This window comes from Hibiscus syriacus, unplaced genomic scaffold (assembly GCF_006381635.1).
Source record: "Hibiscus syriacus cultivar Baekdansim isolate YM2019G1 unplaced genomic scaffold, ASM638163v2 tig00112498_pilon, whole genome shotgun sequence".
Classification (NCBI taxonomy): Eukaryota; Viridiplantae; Streptophyta; class Magnoliopsida; order Malvales; family Malvaceae; genus Hibiscus; species Hibiscus syriacus.
Window position 1 is genome coordinate 1,900,896 of NW_024063347.1, and position 16,705 is coordinate 1,917,600.

Here is a 16,705-nt window from a genome sequence, read left to right on the forward strand (position 1 = left end):
ACTTTTTGGAAAATTATATTTTGGTTCCTTTCAAATTTTAATTTCTTTGAACATTTTTAATTAAATCCCTTTTAATTTTATAAAAATATCATTATCATCTTACGATATTTTGGTTCACTGAATTGACGATGATGCTATCAAATCAACCCACTCTAATTGGAATCATCTTACCATATTTTCTGGTCGACTGCTTTCTAATGTTATTGCTCATTATCATCTCTATGAAACCAGATTTCTCGGCTGTACACATTTACTCTATATACACACACAGAGGCATACTGAGGAATGTACCTATAGAGCAGATGGAACAATCAACCTTAAAAATTATAAAATCTTATATAATTTAAATATTTTTATGTATTTTATATTAAAAATTTATTTTCATCCTTCAGAATTTTTTAAAATTCATCTTTCTTTAAAATTTTACAAACACACCTCCTTAACATAAAATAATATGTTCATCTTTAAGTATATATAAGATTTACTGATATTATTATAAAATAAAGTTTTGGTTAAGTGAGCTTTTGATATTAATTTTCCGCTGTTGCATGTATCTCTCTTGGTTCCCTAATGAAAGAAAAAAGAAAAGAACGGGCCAAATCCCTTCACTGAATATGGAAACATGACATGAATCAAAAAGCAAGAGAGAACGCAAACGCACCTAACTGCATAAGTTCCCTGGCTATAGTTTCATTGAAAGGTGAGGGTGGATTACGTGGTCCAATGAGAGTCCAGCTTTGCATTTATATTGTTACCCTGTGAGCACGCGCCGATAGTGTGAGAGAGAATCCAGTTTTGATTTGTTATGGGCAAACAAAGCGAAGTGGGGGAAGTGAGGGAGGGATTAGTGGCCATCACGTGCCACTTTCGTCGTGTGGTCGACACGAGTCACCGCCTCCGTGGGGTGGATGGGACCCGCTGCCCACACAAGTGTAGTAGTAGGGACGTCAGGGTCAAAGAAAAGCGGAGGTGTCAACATAGTAAAAGGTCAGCCCTGAGGTGTTCCATTCCCTTTCATTGTGCTTTACTTTTATTAGCAACTAACGTCATGCTATGCTCTGCTTAAATTTGAAGATGTGTCGTTATTTGCCTACCCTATTTACTCCCACATCAATTCCTTTGTTTTTTCTATTTCAATGAATTCCAATGTCATATATATTCAAAGCGCATTCATTTGCTTCAATATTCATTCAACTTAATGTCCTTTCTCATCCCACGCACATCTTCCACCATGTTGTCCATAGGCGGCTTAACGCATCATCATTTTAGGTTATAGAACAAATTTATAAAAATTTAAAAGTAAAAATATATTATCAATAAAAAATTATAAAATAACACTTACATTATATAAAAATTTGAAAATTTGAAAATACAACTATTCCTTTCAACAATCGTACGCATTATTTTCTCAGACAATATCAAATAAATCCGACTTAGTCTCAATACCGCGTTTCTTCTATCATTGATCTATTAATGTTAAGAGTTAGAACATAATAATTCAAACTATTTTCAATTAATTATCACTCATAACATATAAATGAAAATTTCAAATAAAAATATTTAAAGTGAATAACTTTAACAAAACAATAATGTATATATATATATATATATATGATAATATGATAAAATCTATATAAATCAGTTATATTAATATATATATATATATATATATATTATAAAATTATGAGATCTCAATTAAAAAACGGAAATATAAAAATCCACCACTTAAATTTTATTTAAACAAAGTAAAAAAAAAGAGAGAATTCGTTTGGTTTTAGAAAATATAGGTTTTTTATTTTATTTCTTAAAAACCACAAAATGTTGAAGAAAACATGTTTATTTGTAAAATTAGAAAGTGATTTTTGAAAAATAAAAACAAAAATAAGTGAAAATATGAAAATATAAAAAAAAGGTTTTCAGTGTTTTTAAATAAAATTATTTTAGAAATTTGAAAAATTAGGAAACATACGATTTAGATTTTTAAATTAACTTACACGAGTACATATTATACTAACAATAATTTTTTGATTTAATGGTATATAAAACCCTCAAATTTTTGCAAAAAAAATCAATATAGTCCCTAAACTTTTTTCTACACTCAATATAATCCTTAAACTGAAATTTTTTAATAATTTATTTTTTTAGTATTTTTATGTTTAATGTATTTAATATCTTAATAATTGTTTTTCTTTTTTAAAAATAAGTAAATTCTCAAACTTTCTAAAAAAACAATTACACCATCAAACTCAGTCTAAAAATCAATTAAGTTCATTTATTACATAGTCGTGTATCGTGTAATGTCACATCAATATTGTAGATTGTCATGTAAGCATCCTGACAGTCAACGTTTAATTTCGTTTTTCAAAAGGTTAGATTATTTTTTCCAGTGCAAAAACTTTAAGTGGCTACACTAGTTATTTTTTCCCAAAAGTTTGAGGGTCTCAATTACCATTAAACATATATTTTTTTATTTTAATGATGATTTTTTGTGCTCTTGCTTGTAATAATATTTTAATGTAATTTTAAAATTTAATTGATGTCTAATATACAATAACATTATATTCTTATTATAAAAAGAAAAACAAATTTTGTGCTATGACATTTTTATCAACATTATTGTTTTATATTTTTATAATTCACATGTTAAATTAATGTAATGGTTTTTTTAAAAAGTTTATATTTTTATTTATTTTTAATAATTATTTATTTATTTCTATTTTTTAAAATTAGATATCAAATATATTTTTACTATTTTATTTTTTATTCAGATTTTAGTTTATATTAATCAAACATATTTTTTAATTTTAAAAAATAAAAAATATTTTTTGAAAAAAAAATTAAAATAAAATAAAAACCGAACGGAGGCTAAATAATTTAATATTCTTCGAAGTTACTATTCAAAAATCTAATAATTACATTATTGATTTGACTTATAATTAGACTATTTCAATTAAATAAAAAAGTAACAACAATAACTATGTACCTACTGTGTTTATTACTACCTTTTAATAGTTAGGCTTTTGATCTCGATATCTACTAAGGAATAATTTTTTTTTTTTTTTTTGCATTAATGGAGAGTCAAGTATTGCAGATTAGTAATTAAATGGAGGGTAGCAGCTTTATTAGCTTTCAAAGCCATTAATATCCGCTAGCCTATAATGGACCCCTTATCTTTTGTTTGGCAAGCAAAAAAATGAGAATCTGGTAATCTATGAATCTAGTAGTAATATTCTTGGTTGTCATTGTTTTTAACAGTAGATTGGTTTATAGGTAGAATGGCGTGGTGATCATTCCGAAACTCGGAAGAAAAATCTTTCCAGGATTCAACAGAGGGAAGAAGAAGCAGCGGTTAAACGCGAACGAGCTTCATCAGGTTACAAACTTCGACTTCATTCAATCATAAAATTAACATTACGCCGTCACCTTATACTTCTCTACACTGATTTGTAGAGAATTTTCAATGGAGGGCGAATGCGAGCCAATATTTAGGCTAAGTATCCTATGGTGTGTATAGCATCATAAATATGGTGTATAGGAAATAAATGTATTTGTAAGATGTGTGTATTATTCATAGTTAATAAAGATTATTTTGTAATCACTTTAAATTGCTATAAAAATAATTTGATGATAAAATAAAAATCGATAATAATTTAATGATTAGTGATGTACTTTATTTAATAAAATTTTGAATAAAATAATAATAAATTATAATTATTATTTTAAGATAATGATCTTTCAACTATTATTTCAGTTATATAACAATTAAAATCAAGTTTCAATAATATAACTTTTACATTGCTAAAAAAAATATACATATCATCTAGAACTTAGATATTCTTAACTAAATAAAGTTTAAAGGAAAATATTCAAAGAAAAATTGAGTCTGATAACTCAAATTAAATAACAATTTAATACGATAAATAGCATCTAGAAACATCTTTAATTAAATAACGTTTAAAGGAGAGTATTAAAAAAGAAAAAAGAAAATGAGATTTGATAACTCTAGTAGGCTAGAGTAAGAAGAATGAAGCATTTAGTTAATAATTCTCTTTTATATATAAATATAGGATTACAATGTTGTATTTGTTATAATGATTCTTAATCAATATCTTTATGGTCTATTTTATTGTATGTTCAACACTGAGATATTATATTAGTATCTAATGATTAAAATGTGTTTTATTTGTGTTATTTGCATATTTGGAATTTAATATTTTTATTTATTTTCTATAATTTAATTATTCTACTTTTCAATTCAAAACTTAAATATGATCTTGTACAAAATAAAGTTATATAAACTGAATTTAGTTACTCTACTTAACAATCATGTAGTAAAAAAATAATGTTATAATATATCTGAATTTAATAAAATAATTTTTAATGATACTAATAATTAAATTTAAATTAATAAATTTGAAAAAGTGTAGAAACTGAATTTTAAATGTGCAAAACATATGAGGACTTGGATTATATTTCTAACCAAATAAAAAAGATATTGAGCTGCGGCCAAACCACCATGAATGCTTCTAATAATAATTGTTTCCACTAGCTAGCTGGCTTTCTTCATTGTATCTAAACTTTTCAATTTCAATGAACTCTTGGGTACGAAAGAGAGAGAAACAAAAGAAAAAAAAGAAATGAAAGGGCACGCTGCTTAATAGCGCACTTCCCACGAACCAACGTTGGCAAGCTGCCATCTGTCAGGTCTTCTGCCACGTACCCCGTTTTAACTTTGGGACAATTTCCTTTGACGTGGCACCCACTTCCCTCTTTACCTACATAAATACCCCGTGTCCCGTTCCCCCCCTTTTCTCTTTCATATTCTTCTTCAGTTCTTGCTCTCTCCTTCATCTCCACACTCACAAATTTTCTTTTCTTTTCCCGAGAAAGTAAAAGAATCCAAGGAAGGAAAGTTGAAAGGTAATAATGCCGGGTTTTGGTGGTTTGGAAGCTCCCAATGAGGATGGTACTCGTCATTCAAAAGATGGTTCTCGAGATTCGCGTGATCACCTCCCATCATTAATGGCTTCATGTTATCCTATCACACTCAAGGTAAAAAAATATTTCATTTTGACCTTAAACATGGATTGACCTTTTATGGTACTAATATTCTTGTCTATTTTCGTTTATCAGTTCATGGACGTGTGTTACAAGGTGAAGGTACAAGGGACCAATACACAGGGTATCAGTATCAAACGCGTGCTCAACCATGGATCCACACCGTCTGATCAAGAGAAAACGATATTAAATAACATCACGGGCATGGTTTCACCGGGAGAAATGTTGGCTATCCTTGGTCCTTCAGGCAGCGGCAAATCTACTCTCCTCAATGCCTTAGCAGGGAGGCTCCAGCACGGCCATGGCAATTTATCCGGGAGCTTGCTTGCCAACAACAGAAAACCCACTAAACAAATAGCCAAACGCACGGGGTTCGTTACCCAAGACGATGTTCTGTACCCTCACTTGACAGTTCGTGAAACTTTAGTGTTTTGCTCCCTTTTAAGGTTACCAAACACGTTGTCGACCAAGGACAAGATTTCGGTGGCCGAAACGGTTTTGTCGGAGTTGGGGTTATCCAAATGTGAAAACACAATCATTGGAAACAGTTTCATACGTGGGATATCGGGTGGAGAACGGAAAAGAGTGAGCATAGCACATGAAATGCTTATAAACCCTAGTCTGCTTATTCTCGATGAACCCACGTCGGGTTTGGACTCGACGGCAGCGCACCGGTTGGTTTCGATTTTGGGTTCGTTGACTCAGAAAGGGAAGACCATAGTCACATCCATGCACCAACCCTCTAGCCGAGTTTATCAGTTGTTCGACTCAGTGTTGGTGTTGAGTGAAGGAAGAAGCTTGTATTTCGGCAAGGGAAGTGAAGCCATGGGTTATTTTGAGGCGACTGGATTCTCACCGTCTTTTCCTATGAATCCTGCGGATTTCCTCCTTGATCTCGCTAACGGTACGTCGGCTTCAACTTCAATTTGTTCTGCTTTTACAGCTGTTTGCTTTCTTTCACATGAGTTTAGCTGAGTTAACTCGAATATGTGAATTAAGTCACTCACTTCCTTTTCTTTCTAGTTTCGTTTTGAAGATGACTTGTTGCTGTTTACTTACTGTACGAATAGATTCTTCATTAGCTAGGAGAAAAGTTATCAAAAGAAATATTGGCAAATGAGTGGTGAGTCAAATACTACTTAGTTGACAATAATAGGTCATGACACTATATATTAAGATGGATAAAAATGGATAGTGCGGTATTCTTTTTTCTGTCTTTTCCAATGATCCCTCGCTCCAAATCTTCCTTTTTCAGTTGATGAAGATTTTCCATAACCAACGCACTGTGGTTTCCACCTTTAGCTTAGCTCATGCCATGAATTATGAAACACAAATTCCATCATCCATTCATCAGCTAATCTTTAGGTCACCAACGTTTTATATTACCAAAGATAGATGGGTTACGTGAATCATTTGGGAATTTAACTTTGGAATCAAACTTTAGCTTTAAATCAAATAAATTTGCTTTTTAACCTATAGTTTAAACTTTAATGTTTGTAGGACTAAGTCATTAAAGAGAGAGGAGGGATTGCGATCCTTTTAAATTTATTTGATTCTAATATTTATCTTAATTTGTCCATATATGTATGAATGATTCTACATGATATATCATTCATAGTCGATATGCATATACAATAAATGGTGGGGTGCGTCACTAATCCACAAAGAACAATGTTATGTGCCAATCGTGGATGAAGTGCTCTTCGATACGTTTCAATATTTGTAGCCTTTTGATGACATAGTAATTAAGAAGACGAATATTACATGGGGGTGCATGGTATTAAAGTTGGACTCTTGGACATCATCATCTCTAGGAATATTTTAGTATAATAAAGATGAAGTTTGTGGCATATGACGCCATTGATAGCGTTAGAAAACATCTTGGTTGTGTAGGAATGTGCTTTCTTAGCCAATAATTCTCACAATAGCTTGTCAATACATCGGTCTCATAAGTTATCTTTTCGTAAGATTTTAGGTTAGAGATAAAATTATAAAATTTTAAGAGAGATAATTTATATAATTTTAGGACAAAAATATATTATCGATAAAAAATACAAAAGTTAAATTAAATTATATGAAAATCTGAAATTTTAGGAGAACAACTTACTCCCGCTCTCTTCGGTCTATCCCTTGTCCTATTCCGCCTTTACACTTGTCCAAATTGACTTCCTTCTCATTATAAAAGACTGATCTGAAATACATATTCTGGTTGTTCTCCCTTTCTTTAATTCCATCTATGGAATTCCGATATGTTTAAAGACCAACACTATGATCAGACCATAGTGGCAGGGGCAGTACCAAACCTGAGTGGACTCCCACCTTACCCACCAACACTGGTCATCTTTAATCCCAATTTCTTTTAGCTTTGCTCAGAAACTCAGTTTCTTTAATTTCATAATGGGGACCTGCTTTTCCTAGTATTTCCTTCTACTTGTTCCATGCGCAATAATATTACAAGAACCTGTCATTAGTCATGTTGTCTGTTAATAAAGTATTAAATTTTTTTACTTTTTTGGCCCAACTTTACTGTTGATATTTTTTAAACAATAGTTGATGTTTATGACTTTCTTACTATTTTGCTGTAAAGGAAATCTAATCCCACTCCACCATATTTTTACACGTTCAGAGTTCCTGTTCTTCGCACTACCTATAGATTTTATACAATATTCTGAAGTTCTGGACAGATATTTGTCAATACTTTTGTTATTTAAAGTAATACATGCCGTAAAGCTTTATTTTAATCTCTTTTGGGAATATATGCTAATTTGTAGAGAATTGTATGCATTAGGTAAACATACGCTAATGTAATTTTTATTTAGAGAATTTAAATTTGAGTTGTTGTGTCTACAAAATGTGTACATTACTAATGGTTAAGAAATATTCTAAATAGACATTTATTCTTAGGGTCGTATTTATTCACGTCTAAACAGTGTTGCTTTGAAAAATAAAAAAATCCTAAATTTTATTCTATTCGTTTCAGGTGTGTGTAAACTTGATGGTGTAAGCGAAAGAGAGAGGCCAAACGTGAAGCAAACCCTAATTGCTTCCTACAACACACTGCTGGCTCCAAAAGTTAAAGCTGCTTGCATGGAGACCACCCCTGTTCCGGCTAAAGATTCGCATTTCGTCGGCAGCCATTGTTCCGAAGAAGGCCGGTGTAGCAACAGATTTGATCTCCACTTGGTTCTATCAGTTTAGCATTCTGCTTCAAAGAAGCCTTAAAGAAAGAAAGCAAGAATCTTTCAACCCCCTCAGAGTGTTCCAAGTAATCACCGCCGCCATGCTGGCCGGTTTAATGTGGTGGCACTCGGATTATCAAGATATCCAAGATCGCCTAGGTCTCCTCTTCTTCATTTCCATCTTTTGGGGCGTCTTGCCATCGTTCAATGCAGTATTTGCGTTTCCTCAAGAACGTGCCATCTTCATGAAGGAGCGTGCTTCGGGTATGTACACCCTATCTTCCTATTTCATGGCACGGATAATCGGAGACCTCCCGATGGAGCTCATTCTCCCCACGGTTTTCCTTCTCGTAACATATTGGATGACCGGATTGAAACCCGATTTGGTGTCATTTCTACTGACATTGTTGGTTCTTCTCGGCTACGTGCTCGTGTCTCAAGGGCTCGGCCTCTCATTAGGCGCATTGATCATGGATGCCAAACAGGCTTCGACCATAGTTACAGTCACAATGCTAGCATTTGTTCTAACGGGAGGATTCTACGTGCATAAGATTCCATCATGTATGACATGGATCAAGTATGCCTCTACTACATATTACAGCTATAAGCTGTTTATCAACATCCAATACGGCGACGGAAAGAAAGTGTCGTCCCAGTTGGGCTGCTCGCACCACGGAAGTAGTACGGTTAGCTGCAAGTTGATCGATCAAGACATCGTGGGGCAAATCAGGCCTGAACTAAGCGTCGGAATCTTGATTCTAATGTTCGTAGGATATAGGTTGTTCGCTTACCTTGCATTGAGGCGCATCAAAGGCTGAGAGCCTTTGTATTTGGTTACAGATTCTTGTTATTCGTACAAAGGCCTTAAAATTGTAAATTTTGTCAAGTTGGCCTGGAAAAATATTTGTTCAGGTTGGTTTAATTTATGCTTAGTGCGAATTTGGGTCACGCTAACTGTGTCAGAGGAATCAAAAAGTAAAGCTTTTCATTTCAGAACATAGAAAGAATCTGTTTGCATTTCTGCAAGAAACTTGCAGTTTTTCTTCTTTGCTCTCTTTCAATAGAATATGCAAATTAGTGGCTTAATGTTATGCTAATCCGTTATTTTTTTTAAGCAACCCAAAATCAAAATTTTATCTTTAACCGATATACAATTTCTGACTCCATACTAATCATGAAACAAAGTGAGCCCGCTCTATGACAATCTCTGAAAAGAACAATCAGAAAAGGCCCAGTCCATCCGACGGATATGGTTAGCCAGACTTTGTATCGTTTGTTGCTTTGGACGTGGGAAAAAAGTAACCAGTACCCCAAAAAATAATAATTAATTAATATATTTAATTTAATAAAATGTTAATTAGAGGAATTTCGCATCAATAATAAATTCAATCAAGTAAGAAAACCAATAAATTGTTTAATTTAATAAAATCAATTAACAAGGAATTATAGGTAATTTTCAAAATTATCAAGGCATATATGTTGTTCCTTATTAGTAATTTGAGAATTAGAAAAATTATAATAACAATGTATTAGTCAATCGTTGTTTTCAATAAAGATGAGGATAGATGCAATCAAGGAAAATCCAATATCAAAAAATAATTTAATCAACGAAATCGAATTACTTAATAAATTTGTTCACAAAATAAAATACATTATTTGGTAACATGACATTGAACTTCTTTACTAGTTTAATATAATGTGCATGTTATAGTTAGGATAGTTATAAGATATTAGTGGCCTACTATATAAATTAATTTATAAGACGTGTTTTAACATGGTAAAATTTTGTTAACCAACCTAGGAATGAATAAAATATCCTTTTACAATAACTAACTATTAATGAACAACCTACCAAATAGTTAACCTCAAAACCTAAAGGCTACAAAATCCTTATCCCTAATTAATTGATTAGAGGGGTTGAGGGGTAATTAGGTTTCTAATTTTAGGGTTGGAGGCTATCAAGCCAAACCCAAGGCTTAGACAGCTTAAGATGTGCAGGCGTATGCTTAACACAGTCCATACTCTGTATATATCTATTAGTACAGTAGAAGCAGGATGAACCCAGGGTGACGATTGAAGTAGTCACCAAATTTTTAATTATCATATATTTTATATTTTTTTATATTTTTTATGGATAATTCATTTTTCTCTTAGAATTTTATAAGTTCATCACTCTTAATATTTCAAACGTTCACCCATAATTTTTTAAAATATCGCGTATGTCATTGGATAGACTAAACCTATCCCAGAATAATATTACTTGTCGAGGCTACCAATAATCTTGATTCACTAATCATCAGTTCAACACTCCAACAACTAAATAATCTTGTTTACTTTTTACTGCATTCTTCTATAATCAAGATTATATGGTTCTTTGCTATATATAAATATATAAAGATTAAGAATGGTCAAATTAACCTACAAAAGAATTAAAACTAATTTCATAGTTAGTGTTGTTTTAGATTACTTTTTTTAGGCCTAATGACATTTTTTTACCACTGGATTTGTTTTAAAAAAAAACATTCTAGTCCTTAAATTCTTTTAATATATTTTGGCCCTTGAATTTTTAATTTTTTTAATCCAATTGAGCCTTTTGACTAAAAAAGTAATAGATTTGTATTTTTTTATCAAGTTGACATCAATATTAGAGAAAAAAAGAACAAAATAGCTGATGTTAGCTTAACATGTCTAGTATTTTTTTCAGTCGATTGGCCCAATTTGATAAAAAGTTAAAATTCGTTGATCAAAAGAAGTGAAAAAAATATTTAAAGACTAAAATGTTTTTTCTAACAAAATTGAGGGGGGGGGATGTCTTTAGGCCTTTATTCTAGAACTCAACCTAGAGATTCTCTATTAATTATTCAATTGATAATATAGTTTTGATATAATTATATGGTAATTATAAATAGATTGTTATTTATTATTTGATAAAACAAAACATTGTTTAAGTAATCAATTAAATCCATTTTAGAGTGAATAATTTTAGTTTAAGGTAAAAAGAAGATAAGCTAGTTAAAATGTTATGGACGATATATAAATTGATGTAAAATTTCAACATTTTAGATACATGCTATCAATTTCCATGTATATATCCCAATGTATGTTTCAAGAATATTTTAATTAACGTATTATTTTTTACCTTAAACCAATTTTTTCATTTTAAAATTTACTAAAATAAAATTAATTTAAGTTTGAATTGTTACATATGATTTTTCATCTACTTCTAATATTATTATAATGAATATTATCTATTAAATATTATAGCGTTAATCAATATAATCGTAAATGAGTTGAGTTTGAATAAACAAACATATGTTCATGTTTATTTGTGTATTTATGTTAAAACTTGTTGATGTTTAGAGAACACATGTTTATGTTAAAACATATGTTAAATTTGACAATCTCATAATATAACGTTATCATATTTTTATTACAAAATTCGTATTAAAATTTTGATTCCCACATAAACATTATTTTTAAGACAAACTATTTATTTACGGGTCAATTTGTAACTTTTTAAAATTATCATTTTTGGTCCCTAAATATTTTCAAATTTTATACTTTAGTCATCAAACTTTCATAATTTTCATTTTAGTCACTATCTAAATTTTGGGATATTACAACTTTTTCTATACAAATTTGGGTCAATAGAATTTAATTCCAATTGTGTTAATGGGGGACTATCTTGCTTGCGTTTGTTATTTTTCTTTTGCTTCCTCGAGTATGTTTAGTTTTTGTTGTGTGCGGGACTTGGTAGTTCCAGGTTGTAAATTTATATTCGTGTGTTCGGACGTCTGATTTTGGAGATTTCTAATATATTTAATGGGTTAGGAGGTGCCAAAGCTATTGATGGAAAAAAACTTGAAAGGTCAATTTTGATCAATCAAAATCTTTAAGGGGCTAAATTGACTATTAAGCCATAATAAACCAATAAATAAGAGGAAGCTCATAGAACACCATATGGCAACACAAATTGATCTTCCTCTTCATTTTCTCTAAAGCAATGGGTTCCTCCTCAACTCAAATCGGGCATCAGCAGACGGCAGCAAAAGAATGTGGCCCCGTAGTCCCGGTAGCCAAATACCCTTCATTTTCTTCGTCACTTTCATCATCATCGTCATCATCTTCACTGGGATCTTCGTATTTTCCCGATGATTCGCCTTTCAGTCCCGGAACTCCATTCCGGTTTTCAGGTGTACCATTCTCTTGGGAACATTTACCAGGGATCCCAAAGAAGCTACAAAATCACAGCAAAAAGGACTACTCCATGAAGTTGCTGCCATTGCCTCCACAGACTATCCCACGACCCTCAAAAACCAGCAGTTTCGAAGACATGCTAACAAGGAAGAAACCATCCGCCGGCGTCTCCGAGAGTTTCCGGCGAATGGATCCTTTTTTCGCGGCGTTGATTGAGTGTTCCAAGGAAGACGGTGATCAAGAAACCGACAGAAATCTCTGGAACGGAGCTAAGGTAACGAGAAGCGTGAGTGACAGGTTTGGGTTCATCAATCTTTACAGTTCGTGTAAAAGAAGTTGCACAGTTTCAGAATCAATAGTGTATCTTCCGAGGTCTCGAAGAACTGCAGATTATGACCTCATCAATCACCGTCGTTCTCGTTAAATGTACCCTAATTACGCAAATCGATAATCACATTGACATGGTGGTGCTGTGATCATGATGTTAAATAAGAAAACAACTTAGATTCCTTTACTATTTTTTTTCCTCCTTTGCATATGAAGAAGACAAGGGATGATGTCTTCGGGCACAAAGTCATTTGTAATATAATATTAATGGAAAGCTGAAATTATTAGATGTCAGTGTATTATTTAATGTCTTTTTGGTATTATAATAGTATTTATAGAAGGTTCTCTGTCTTTACATAAAAGATATTTGTAAAATTATACATAGAACTGTACGTGGATACTATAAATCAATGAGTATGCGGTGCTTTGGTTTAACGAGGGACTTGAGGTGATTTAGAAGAAACATGGATACAATAATTTCATTGGTTTTGCTGTATATTCCATGCGGTGTTTATGGACAATACGAGTGAAGATTACATTACCCCATGTGGGAGCAAAGAAAAAGACAGATGTTGAGAAAATTCAACTTCTTAGGTTGTTCAACTACCTGCATGTTTCTGGGTTTGAGATGATGTTTCCTTTTTTTTTTTATAATTTAAGTGATTATAAAATAATATCTGATTTAAAATCGAGAATCAATAAATTCAGTTTAAAATGATGTTATTCTATAGTGCTTTGAAATTTTATAGTTTTAAATCATGAAAATGTTGGTTTTTTCCCTGTTGAAAACAAAAGTTTCTCAGATGTATAATTATAGAAAGCGGGGTCGGTACAAAAGAAGTAAAAGCCTATAATAGAGACAATGGTACATCTTACCAAAATTTTGGTCATGTCATCGGTCAAAGCAAGAGTAAATAAGGTTGTCGGTAACAAAATATTATAATAAATGAAAAAAAGTTGTTGAATTCTAAGATTAATGTAGAATAAAAAGTATTATAATGGAAAATATATTGAAATAAAGAATTAAGTGTGGATTTATTCCAAAAACAAGTTAAAAGAATTAAACCAATGTAATAGGAGTATTAAACAGCATTTGAAAATCACAAAGAGATGGAGACATGAGGAGGGTATTAGAAAAAATGTGACAGAAGTGGCATCCAATTGATAGATATATTTAACATTTTAATTATATATTCACATTGATTTTGACAAGAGTTTGATTTATTTCCTATAAAATTATTAATAAATTTTAAATAACGGACATAACAATTTTAATATATTTTTATAACCACAAAATTTTAATTTATTAATTAACTAATTTATATCGGTTATTACATAAGTTTATTATGAGGACACCTTCTTAACTCAAAATTTTTTCATTATATTAATTGATTGTCGGTAAAAATCTTAGGGTAAGCTACACGTTTAGTACCACAACTATCACTTTTATTTTGTTTTGGTCACTCAATTATTATTTTAGAATTATACATAATGTTTAGTTTTAGTTTCATTTTGGTCACCCGCCGTTAAAAGATTAACATAATTGTTGACGTGAATTTTTATTTTTATTTTTTTCAATGATGATATTGTACTACTTTATGACGACAAGTCAACATCATCGTTAATTATTCAACGACGTGTGGCCAAAATAAAATCAAAACTTAAACGTTAGGCATGATTTTTTTAAAAAAATAGTTGTGTGACCAAAAAAGATAAAAACAATAGTTTAGATACTAAATGTGTAGTTTACCAAAATTTTGATATTTTTAATAGAGAAAAAAGTCAACAAAAGATATAAAAGGTAAATGAAGAGGCGTGTTGTATTTTAATAGGGCAATAAAGAGGCGTGATGTGGGTAGGGAACAGGGAAGCATAAAAGGATCCTTTAGGGTACGGATAATAATATATGGGTGTGTGCGCATGAGGACCTGTCCCTCCTTCATCATCACTTATGCTCATGCACCTTCCTTCTAATTCACTTTATCAAAATTGAAAATATTTGATTCCACTTGCCACTTCCAATTTTTATCTAATTTGAAATTATTCAATTAGGTTCTCCACATTTTACATCTCACTCAATTAACTCCTTAATCAAATTATTATGCAGGCTCTAATGACCCTGAATAACATCTTGTTGATCATTGCTTGTTTATTGATGAATTCTATGCATTACAAGATAAAGTTTATATTCTTGTTTTCTTCTTCTTCTCAGGGTTACGGATTTTGTGATGGCAAATTTGGACCCTTATATACCCTCTGTAAGCAATAAAACTCTCGTTGATTCGTTATTTGGACCCTTATTTTTTGTCGCTACGAGCAGGAAGAATCATGTAACTGCATGACCTGCAACTGCTGCAGCTCTTTGGATGGAGAATCGTGTAGATGCGGTTCGTGTTCGAGCTGTTGCCGAGCTCCGAAATGACGGTGCTGCTCTTGTCCTCAACCTCATTGCCGGCCTTCCTCTTGCAGATCAAAATGCTCGTCTTAAATGTCCAAAGGTATGCAATTGCCGCTGCAGTTGTACAAAAACATGTTGTAACCCTTGTTACTAAACTGTTCTAAAATATGTCATTCAGTTTTTGCCAAAAGAGGATCACATGCAATGCAGATGTTTTTACTCTTAAAAAAAAATGAGTTCGGTAAAAGAAGTTAAATTCAAACTCATCGAATGAAATTAAAAACTTGAACTGAAATCACTTCGATAATTGAACAATTTCGTACAGAATAAATGAGTATGATTGAATGAACTCTTTCACATGTAAGTTGATCATTATACCCAAATCATGAACCAAAACGGGAGCGATATTTGTCTCACATATACAGCAAGTAGGCTGACTCAGTAAGTGTACTTATCAGCTGAAGCATGTTATCATTTTAAACAAAAACACTAACATAATTAGATAAAATGACGGTATTGATGTAACGTCGCTTTGGCCGAGTGGTTAGGTGTGTGCCTGCTAAGTACATTGGGTTTCCCGGGAGAGTTCGAATATCGTCAGGTGACGAGTTATTTTTCCTGCTCCTTTGTGCTGATTTTTTTCATTTTGGGTTGACCTTCGTAAGAGAGAGAATTGAAACAAGAATAAATTTCACGAAGATAAGCAAAGGCATTAATACTATGCGGTAGGAACTACGTGTTCACTCAACCCAACTTTCAGAGTTTTCAATTTATCAATAAAGTTCTGAATTCCATTTGTTTTTATTACTCTACCATTAAGTGTTTAATGCCAACACCAAAAATGATGTGTTTTAGGGTTTTATATTCCTGAAATTTAACTAAACTTGTAGTCTTCTTCTTCTCCATCCATGGCTGACATCCTACTCCACTATCATTTGATGATCGTCGATCATTATTCATGATGTAACTGGTACTAAAATATTCTCTTTTTGCCCCTCTTTCTTCTTTTTCTTCTCAATCTAGTTTCTTCGTTTGATCAACGTGAAAATCAAGTTATATTATTTTTCTCATACTTTTCAATATCACACCATTTGAATTTAGAATAAAATACTCCAATGTTGGTGAACCGAAGGGACTCCAAAAACTTGAAATTGAGAGAAAAGTGTTCGGGGTGTAAAATGATAGGAATTTGATTAAGGAGTTAATTGATTGAGATGTAAAAAGTGGAGAACCTAATTGAATAATTTCAAATCAGGGAAAAAATTAGTTAAATTTTTGATTTAATCCAGAAGCCTTAAAGTGACATGTGTTAAGGTTACCTTAAGAAATTATTTACCTTTTCTTAAACAATCCGTTCTAATTGAAAATTTAAAAATAGATTAAAAAAATGGTTGTTCACGAATAATTTTAAAGTAATTTTTTTAGACAAAAATTAGATTCAATTAAAAATATCTTAAAAGTAACATTGTGAATAAGATTGTCTTAACAAATTAGTATTTACTTTTTCTAAAACAATATGTTATGATCGAAAATTTAAATTTAAAAT

General features: G+C 31.5%; 2 protein-coding genes across 2 annotated transcripts; both read left to right on the forward strand.

Annotated features, from left to right (window-relative positions):
• Window positions 1-4,848: 4,848 nt before the first annotated feature.
• LOC120180665 (ABC transporter G family member 25-like) lies at window positions 4,849-9,147 on the forward strand. The gene is given in 4 exon segments (XM_039185950.1): window positions 4,849-5,052; window positions 5,134-5,962; window positions 8,039-8,202; window positions 8,204-9,147. Coding segments are annotated over 4 exon segments (1,971 nt in total). The 5' UTR covers window positions 4,849-4,926; the 3' UTR covers window positions 9,056-9,147.
• Window positions 9,148-12,145: 2,998 nt separating this feature from the next.
• Window positions 12,146-12,870, forward strand: LOC120180668. Its single transcript, XM_039185952.1, has one exon. The coding sequence runs from the start codon at window positions 12,241-12,243 to the stop codon at window positions 12,856-12,858; it is 618 nt and encodes a 205-aa protein (XP_039041883.1). The 5' UTR covers window positions 12,146-12,240; the 3' UTR covers window positions 12,859-12,870.
• The last annotated feature ends 3,835 nt before the right edge of the window (window positions 12,871-16,705 follow it).